The sequence below is a fragment of the Macrobrachium nipponense genome, chromosome 40 (genome assembly GCF_015104395.2).
Source record: "Macrobrachium nipponense isolate FS-2020 chromosome 40, ASM1510439v2, whole genome shotgun sequence".
Lineage (NCBI taxonomy): Eukaryota > Metazoa > Arthropoda > Malacostraca > Decapoda > Palaemonidae > Macrobrachium > Macrobrachium nipponense.
The window spans coordinates 32009486-32018980 of record NC_061101.1 but is presented as its reverse complement, the minus strand read 5'-3'; the positions used below and the strand labels follow the sequence as shown (position 1 = coordinate 32018980).

Here is a 9495-nt window from a genome sequence, read left to right as displayed (position 1 = left end):
AAACCATCTACCCCTCCTTTACCCTTCACCAAGACAAGTCTGCCATTATGCACGTCAAGCTCTGCTGAAAACAAAGACAGGCTGACCCCACCCATAGAGAGTGGACTTGGTGTTGGGCCAAGTTCATCACCAGTCCCCTCAAAATCAGGTGAACCCATTATTGTATGGAAAGGGGCAATTCACATGACTGATGTTTCCAAGTTTTATGCCTCTGCATTTGAGGTAAGTGAGGTGTCTGTATATTATACTTTAAATTTAAGAAAATATTTGAGTGCATATCATATACAAGTTATTAGTCCTAAAAGTAAATTGTAGTTATTTTTTAATACTTGTAAGTTTTTGGTCAGTCACCTTGGAGTTGCTAAACATCTTGTAGTAGTTGGAAGTAAATACTTGAATGTAAGTAGTTCCCAGTTATGATGGTTGTATATTGTTGAGGAACATAGCTGTTCCAATACAGGCAGTCCCCGGGTTACGACAGGGGTTCTGTTCTTAAGACGCGTCGTAACCCGAAAATCGTCGTAAGCCGGAATGACGTTGTTGAAAACATGTCCACAGGGAAAATTTCACTAATTTGCAATTTTTTCTTAGGGCTTTATCTCTAAAATTATCACTAATTTACTATTTTCATGTGCAACACTGTGTATTCACAAATTACTGTATATTTTCATTAAAATACACAAGAGAGAGAGAGAGAGAGATTACATAAAACCATTAAATTCGTTGACCATTGTATGGCATTGTTACTTTCCCAGCTCCGAGTGTCACTGGAGTTATGAGGTAGGGAAATTGATACAGAAAAAGACGAAGGGAAGAATTTTCTTTTGAAATTAGTTATCGTATTATTACTACTTCTATTATTATTATTATTATTATTAGAAAATATAATAAACACGTGCATCTACCATAAAAATTCTCTCATCTCGGTAAGAAAGAGGAATTATCCTTACAAGTGAAATGGAAAGGTCATTTTCATCTCTTTAAAATACGACCATTATGAATTTTGTAATTACAGTTTTATTATTATTATTTTATTATTATTATTATTATTATATTCTTATTATTATTATTATTATTATTATTATTATATTAACTGAAATTATCAATAAACATTTTACATACTAGTACCATAAAAATTCTTTCATCTCGGTAAAAGAGAGAGAGAGAGAGAGAGAGAGAGAGAGAGTGTTTATCTCTGTTCTCTCAAAAAATACTTATAACGCTTCCAGCAAAAGAGAGGGAGGGAGTTACCACTATGACACATTATTATCTTGTGTGGCAAAAAAGAGAGAGAGAGAGAGTTAACCTTAATTAAAAGTGACATGGATGGTTTTACGATTTATGTCTGCTTAGGCCTTCAATTATTATTAGCAAACATATATCCTAATTTATATAGTGAAGTTAAGGGAAGTGGGAGGTCGCCAGCCGGCATACAGACTGAATACCGGCAATAATGTGTTTAATTCTATTTACAATTAAAGAAGGCACAATGGATAGGATTGTAGTTCATGAAATTTCTTTTGGTTAACCGCTGGAGCTTGAAGCTGCAAGGGGCTTGTTATGGAGTGGAATGTGTACGATTTTCTGGTTCGTAACCAGATTACGTGGAAGTTCAGCAAAGGTACTCTCGTTCCTGAAAGGGAAATTTACGACAATTAAAGACTAGTTAATATGCACAGATACGCTAATCCACTTAGCCATTTACTTACACTGCACTATTTGACTTATACAGATTATTTCTACTAATGGACGTAGCAATAAGTCTTACAGGAATTTCACACGGTCACTGCTATACATATTAACGGTTAACACTTAGACATTATGGAGAGAGAGGCTACGCTCAGGTGAGGGGAGACGGTCTTGGGCAAGGCCCGCCACGAGGGCACGCCGGAGGGCAGGAGAGGGAGAGGAAACAAAGGATCGGTGGGTAGGATTTCTTTCTGTACGGATAGGAGGGAAGGATGGGATGTTACCATGGGGAAGGAGGAAGGATAGGTTAGGGTACGAGGTTCTCATACAACAGACACCTACCTTTTAAGGGAGAGACAGTTGCCTCTCAGAAGGGGCGGACAGAAGACAGCACGTCCGCCTCCGAAGGCTCTCAGTTGGTAAAGACCGGCCACCCACGCCTCCGTTCCTCTCGCTCACCCCTCGAAGTTTTGGGGGGGGTTTTCTTCCTTGGAGGGTCTTCTACTGGTCAGCGGCCTTTTGTCCCTTTTGTTTTAGGCCTAGACTTGCATTACGATTCCCCATTTGGGGGGTGCCAACTTGGCGCTGTCGTCTTGCGGTGGCGTCTGAAAGTAAGAGACCTCAGGGAGGAGACGGTTCTAGGTAGGTGGGTAGGTGGCGAGGCTCTGGGTAGGGACAACCAAACTGCATTTGTTCAAATTCCCAGGCGACTCATCTCATATGAGATGCTAAAATGGCGGATAGACCATCACGATTGACAATGGATTAGTATTGTATTTCTTTAAAATACTATCACATATGAATTTTGTAATTACAGTTATTATTATTATTATTATTTGAAAGTATTAAAAACAAATAGTACAAGTACATAAAAAATCTCAAGTCTCAGTAAATGAGAGAGAGAGAGAGAGAGAGAGAGAGAGAGAGAGAGAGAGAGAGAGAGAGAGAGAGAGAGAGAGAGAAACTATGGTTTTTATATCCAAGTCTAAGTAGAGTATAAATGGATTCTTTAAGTGAAATAATGTTTCAATGATATTTTGCTGTTTTGTATTAAAGGATATGTATACTGTTTGAGAATGCGTTCCTTATCCTTGAATATGGTTACCATACAGTTTAATAGCGTAAATTAATTTATGCGCCCTCCGCTCAGAAACTAGTTCTGCGTATCGTTAAAAAGCATAAAGAACCATCGTAACCTTGGAATTTGTGTTGTAATCTAACCAGAGACTTAGTTTTGTACTGTTATAAACTTTGCGCATCGCAAGCTAGTATTCATTCGCTCGGAAACTAGTTCCGCATATGAGGCGTCACTAAAAAAATTCGAAAAATACGACATAAAAAGTGTCGAAAATCATCATAACCTCAAAATTTTTGTTGTAATCTAACCAGAAACTTATTTTTATTAATATACTGTGCTAAACTATATAGGATTTTTATCATAGTATGCGTTTTTTAAAAGCGTCGTTAACTCAGAGCGTCGGAAGCGTCAGCGTCGTAACCTCGGAACAAACGTCGTAACCCAAGGCGGATTTTTCAATGAATATTTAAGAAAAAGCATCGTAACCACGGAACGTCGTAACCCGTAGCCGTCGTAACTTGGGGACTGCCTGTATTGTGTTGAAATTAACTTCAGGCTCTGATAACTTTGCATAGTTTGTTTGAAAAGGAACGTTTTATATAAGGAACTTACCAAGTAATTAGTACAATTATAGTTTCTACTTTTAACGGCAGCTTTAACTTTAAAATTTGCAGTTAGCGCTCTATTGTTTTTGGTGCAGGTAATTGCCACACATATCTGGTGAAGAATAGGTACAACATAGCTTAATGAGTAGTAGTTCCTTCAGTGGAAACTTATGCTACATACCAGGTTCCTCCCTTTCATCCTGTGGTTCCAACTCCAATGCATATTGTGGACACATTAGGAGCTTCCAAGATTCAACAGCTCAAGATGCTACTGCGATCCCTCCTAAGTGGCAAAAGGATAAAAAACCCTCGTGTAGCTTCTGGGATGAAGACGAACGCCAGTGGACTCTTGAGCTCCCAATGGCTCGTAAGCTCCAAGTGGCTTATAGGTGCCAAGTGGATTCCATGCATCCAATGGGATCAAAGCTCCCAATGACTTGCAAGTGTCAAAAGGGATTAGTTAGACCAGTGGTTTCCGATCCCACATTGAAGAATAACCAGTTGGATGACAACGTCATTTTGGATACTACTTCAGGTGATGGAGAATTCAAGTTGACACCAGCGCAGCGGATAGCCGATGGTGCAAGTGGATTGAATTACCTGTAACTGCAGGCTGTGGCCCGCTACCTTGTCAGGACTCGACGTGCACACCCCTTTCATCAACGCAGGATCCGTCTCTTGTTCTCCAGCTCCTATAATATTGGAAGATATTCAACCAAACACAGCTCTCTCTCCTGTTTCTTCAGCTGAAAAAGAAGTTGAACCAGAACTACCCTCATCGACTTACGCCACTCTCATGAATTATTTTCTTTTCTATTACCCTTTGTACTTTGCGCTAGCAACACCATTTTCTCCTGGTTTAGCTTTTCTGTTATGTCACCCTTCAGGATCAGGGAAACTTCTGAAAATGGTTCTGGATTTCTGCCAAAGTTTTGTCAGGTGTCAATCTTGGTTAGCCAAGAAAAAGAGAGTTAGGCAAGGCAGTTTTCTGTTCACTATCATCTTGTCTGTCTAAGAAGAGGTACAATGAATTACACAACTGGAGAGGTACCTTTTTTTGGGGGGAGTATATGCCTCCTCCCAAGGAGATTTTTTAGTGCTAAGTGATCCACTCATAGATCTGCACACCCATTCTTTCCCGCAACAACTCATATACCTGCTCTTCCTCTTTCTTGCTCAACTTTTTGTCAGTCGTCTCACCTTTTCCCTTAGCTTTTCTTTACTAGTCCACTCCTCCAACTTTTCTCCTTCGGCCATCACATCATATCCCTTAACGTGTAAATCATTACTCAACCACACCTCTTAAGCTTCCTGATCTATAACCCATACGTATGCCTCTCCACCTTTAATTTTTCACATCCCCACACCTGTACACATGCCTTTGGGTCCTTTACATCCATAATTCCATCAAACAAGTGTGACCCGCCTTATCTCACAGCTGGCAGAGCTACCATTTAACATGAATATTTCACCCAAACTTTTTGCGCAAACTCCAACGTTGCTTCTCCGCCTGACTTTTCATACTCCACATACTTCCCAAATCTTTTGTCCATCCTTCTCCACATACAATTTCACACTCATTTCACTCCCCATTTGTATCTCTGTCATTTTGTGTTCCGGGTACTACACTCTTACCCTGTTTTTCTTCAAAAATAACCTACCTACTCAACCATAACCTACTCAAAAAACCTAGCGCACATCTTTATTTCCAATCCTCCATTCCATGTTACATATCCAGCACATTCCTCCCCCTGTGCTATAATTTCTTGTATGTTCTCATACATTTTTCTGAACACCCTATTTCCACTACAACCAGTATCAACCAATGCTTTCAGTAACACCCTCATGTTCTACCTAACACACAACAACGATCTACTCGTTTCCCAAAACAGATGTTCCCATTTACAAGCCCTTCTCTTATATACAATACATCAATCCCTTCAATACCACAGGGCTCACCACTGTAAACCCCTTCGCACTTAGTTTCCCTGGGATTGTGGTCTACATGTTCTGTTAAAATGCCCACTTTTTCCACAGTTTCCACAACTCATTTACTCCTACTTGCCTTCTATTAGTCTCTCACTCGATGCCCCACCTTTCCACAGCCGAAACACTATAACTCTTTCATTTGTGGGCAGTCCACCAACATATGTCCTCTCTTCCCACCGCTGAAACACTCACCATTGGCCAATCTACAACAAGCGAAAACGGGCGATGAACCAGGTAAAAGACCAAGAGAGGTCAACCACGACTCTCGGTCAGGTGGTTAAGAAAAAGACAGAACGCTGTAGCGTGGGTGCGTGGTCCTTGACCACTTTTCACCTGATATACGCATGTGTTGCCAGATCTCACAAGATTCGTTGCTTTGCATCTGCAATTTAACTGGATCCAGCTAGGCGCTAGAAAATTATCCACTATCCTATTGTTAAGACCTCAGGTTTGTAGCTATGAAAAATACAAATTGTCTTAGAAAATTTGTCATTTCACATGCCCAGTTCTTCTACACCTATAACACTCCTTATCACTACTACTAATTCTCATCTGACTTCCCCTCACATTTCCATCAAGTCTACTGAAACTTCCACTCCTAAACCTCTCTTGGCTCTGCTCCAGCTCTCTTTCCCATTATTTTCCCACATATTAACTTGCACAGTTTTTCTTCCTCTTTCCACCTGGTCTCTCCTACACTCCTCCAACAAGGCTTGCATTACACTTAGCTCCTCACTAACCATAGCGTCCTTACATGTCCTTCCATTTACCACTTCAGATCCAATGTACATCTCCTTTGGTTCATCGTCACCTACTCTCAGGTCTTCTTGGAGCTCTAAACCATCCTCCCAATGTAAAATCCTCCCTGACTAACCCTTTCGATCTTTTTTCTTCTTGTTCAAAAATCACCCGAATTTTCTGTGGGAGCACAAGCTCTTTCGTTCTTTTCACTTGCTCAATTACTCTTGCTTTGACTGACTCATGACCTGGATCACCCTTACACATACTTCTATAACATCTTCAACTGCCCATCCAGGAACTCTCCCAGCTGCTTTATCCGCACACTTTCACTCTCCCCATTTATTTGTCTACTATACTTCTCATACTCATAAAAAACTGATATAGTATATCTCTTTCCTTCCCGATGCCAAATTTTTCAATCCGGGAACCACCCTCTGAAACAATGTTTTAGCTACTTTCTCCTGTGCCTCACTCAACCCTTCACTACCACTGCGACTACTACCAGTTTACCTATCATCCTCTACTTCTGAGTCTGAACTACTCCAAATCTGGGAAGTAGACTCCTCTTTCCTCACACTTTTCCCCTTTTGTGTTCTCTCCTTTCCCTTTCTTTTCTTACTTTTCTCTTCCTCATTGCTTTCACTCACCTCACTCTTATTGTCCTCATCCATGGTGGGTACTTCCTTTCCTTCCCCAGGGATCCTTCACTTTGTATCTTTTACCTCATCGATTTCCTTTCACCTCTCAACACCGGGGCTATTCTTAGCCGTCTCGGCCATTTTCTTTACCAAATCACACACTTTCTCATCCATCACCTCTATCTTTATAACCAATCTATTTTCCCTTGCCTCAGCTTCCTCTAACTCTCCTGAATGCTGATCATCATGTACATCAGCCTATCCCACCTTTCATTCCAATCTTGCTCCCCCTTCATCTGACCCAAACCTGTCCAAACCTGCTCCCTCTGCCATCTCCACTTATGTACCCCACTCTTACTTCACTGTCAAAGGCACCACACAGGGTCCCAAATTATTATGTAATGGTTTTTGATATGGGTACAACTGGGGCAGTATGATGGGAAAAGATTTGGAGGTTATTAAATGAGACTTTTATGTTCTTCAACCCAGTTTATTGCCTTTAATACTACAGAACGGAAATATCATTTTTCCCATCACTATAGTAATTCTTCAAAACTTAACCACTTATACCAAACTTAGCCTAACTTATTACAGACAGTGCCCGGTTATCGGCCGAGTTTCGGTTATTGGCGCCACAAGATGCCAATAATATAGTTATGAGCTCCATGAATTGCCAAGTTTCAGTTAATTGTGGTTTTCACTTATCAACACCCCTCCAAGAATAGAACCCCCGCTGATAACCGTGGACTGACTGTACTACCATGACCCCCTGAAGAACCCAAACCTAAGTCCTAGCTCCAAAATCTATAGTTTCCTCCTTAACTATCAGGAGAACCGTAGCCTAATTAAGGGGGCCGGCCGGAACGCCTATATATGGAGGTATAGGGCGAAAAATGCAAAGTCATGAAAAAATTCATGGAGCTTCATATGGCAATTGAGAATACGTATACGAAATATTTCGTCAAAATTCCTCTTACTTTCGTAGTTACAGGGTAATTAGTTAACGTAACTCAATAAGCCTAAAACATTGATCCGTACAAGAAAATGCAATATTTCCTCTATTATCGTAAATTTTGATAATTATTGTCAAAGAAATTGGGAGAAATGGCATCTGTAGACATTCCCCGAGTCGAGAAGGGAGACTTCAGTCAGCTACCAAGTCCAACCATGATTCAGTGTGAGCACAAAGGTCAAGTAGTCTACACGTTCCATTTCACCTTTGACATACGCCTGCTTTTATGTATGTTTATGTATGTTTCGGCAAGAATTTCATCATGCCAATGAGGAAAAGACAAGGAAAACATCTCGCTAACATACAGACGAAGAAAAATCGCTCAAGTATTATTACAGAATATCATAATATATGCGTAGTTAGTGAAGAGAGAGGGGAGGGTTGCTTAGTAACGCCCCCGTCTTGCTTGACAGCACACGTCACACTGTGCCCAAGGCTACGACGATCTTTGAGCAAAGAGATCTTCATTTATGATAAATAACAAAGTTTTGGTTTTTTAAAACCCAAAATGGAATATGAAATTCATAATAATCATGATTTATTAAATCGTCTTTGTAAAAAAAGAGTACGCCTTCGAGTTTTACTTGACATTCTCTTGCATTTACATTTGTTTATCTTTGTTTCGGGCAAGAATTTCATCATGCCAAAGAGGAAGATACAAGGAAAACATCTCGCTAACATACAGAAGAAGAAAATTCGCTGTAATAAGCCGAGTTAGCGAAGGGGAGAGAGAGAATTGCGTAGGAAGGAGTGCCCCATCTTGCCTAAAGCAGTGCCCCAGGCTGCGATATATGAGCAAAGGGATCATCATTTATGATTAAATTATGATAAATAAAATAGTTTTGATTTATTAATACACAAAAAAGAAATATACATTCATAATAATCATTATTTATTAACATTGTCTTTATAGAAATACGAAGGAAAACTTTGAACGCCCGTATCTCAAAACTATACTTATTGACCTTCAAAATCTATCTTCTCACTTAGTTTTGAAGCTATAACATTGAAATTTGGTATATAACTCAGAAAGACATTATAGAACAATCAAATAGAGCTCTTTTTTCCAATTTTTGTTTCGTATTTTTTTTATAAATTTTTTTCTCCTCATTTATAGGGTTTATTTTTTTACCATATTGAAAAATTCATATCTTGCAAAAAAATGACTTTTAGAAAAAAAACTCTCCATTCGATTGGAGGTCTACATCAGGTCTATATATGGTAGTAATCCCAGGTCTTAATATTAAATATCAAGGGAGGAGATAGAATTTGAAAAATGGTTATTTTCGGGATAAATCGCCCTGGCGTCACAAAACCGAAGGTCTGAGGCGAAAATCATATGCGGTTTGGAGATGTCCCAAATCACCTTATTAAGTGGTATGAATATCAAAGTCCTGTCCTTAAAAAAGGGCATTAGCCGGCCGGCCCCCTTAAAGAACCCTTATCTAATTCTTCAATCTAAATCTACAATCCTCTTGTCTTAATACTGTCAAAAGAACCCCTTCCAATACTAAAGTTTTCCCAACTTTGGTCTTCCAGACTTCTTCAGATTGGAAGTCAGCTTGCTCAATATTGACCAGTTGTATTGTCGTTATCCTTCTTACTGGAGGGATCAACACTTCATATTTTGTTTTTTTCCAATGCTGTCGAACTTTATTGGTGGCAACTATGTCTAGATCGGCAACTTTAAGGGTTAGTATCTATCATATATGGAGGAACAGGGTTAAGAGCTGCACATATCAA

The 9495-nt window shown here is 39.7% G+C and overlaps 1 protein-coding gene across 1 annotated transcript in view; it reads left to right on the top strand.

Moving 5' to 3' along the window:
• Window positions 1–9495, top strand: part of LOC135212065 (death-inducer obliterator 1-like) — a 177205-nt gene that overhangs the window by 124867 nt on the left and 42843 nt on the right. The window contains 1 exon segment of the mRNA XM_064245409.1: window positions 1–222. This exon segment is cut by the window's left edge and continues 379 nt beyond it. Coding sequence (XP_064101479.1) covers window positions 1–222 — 222 coding nt within the window.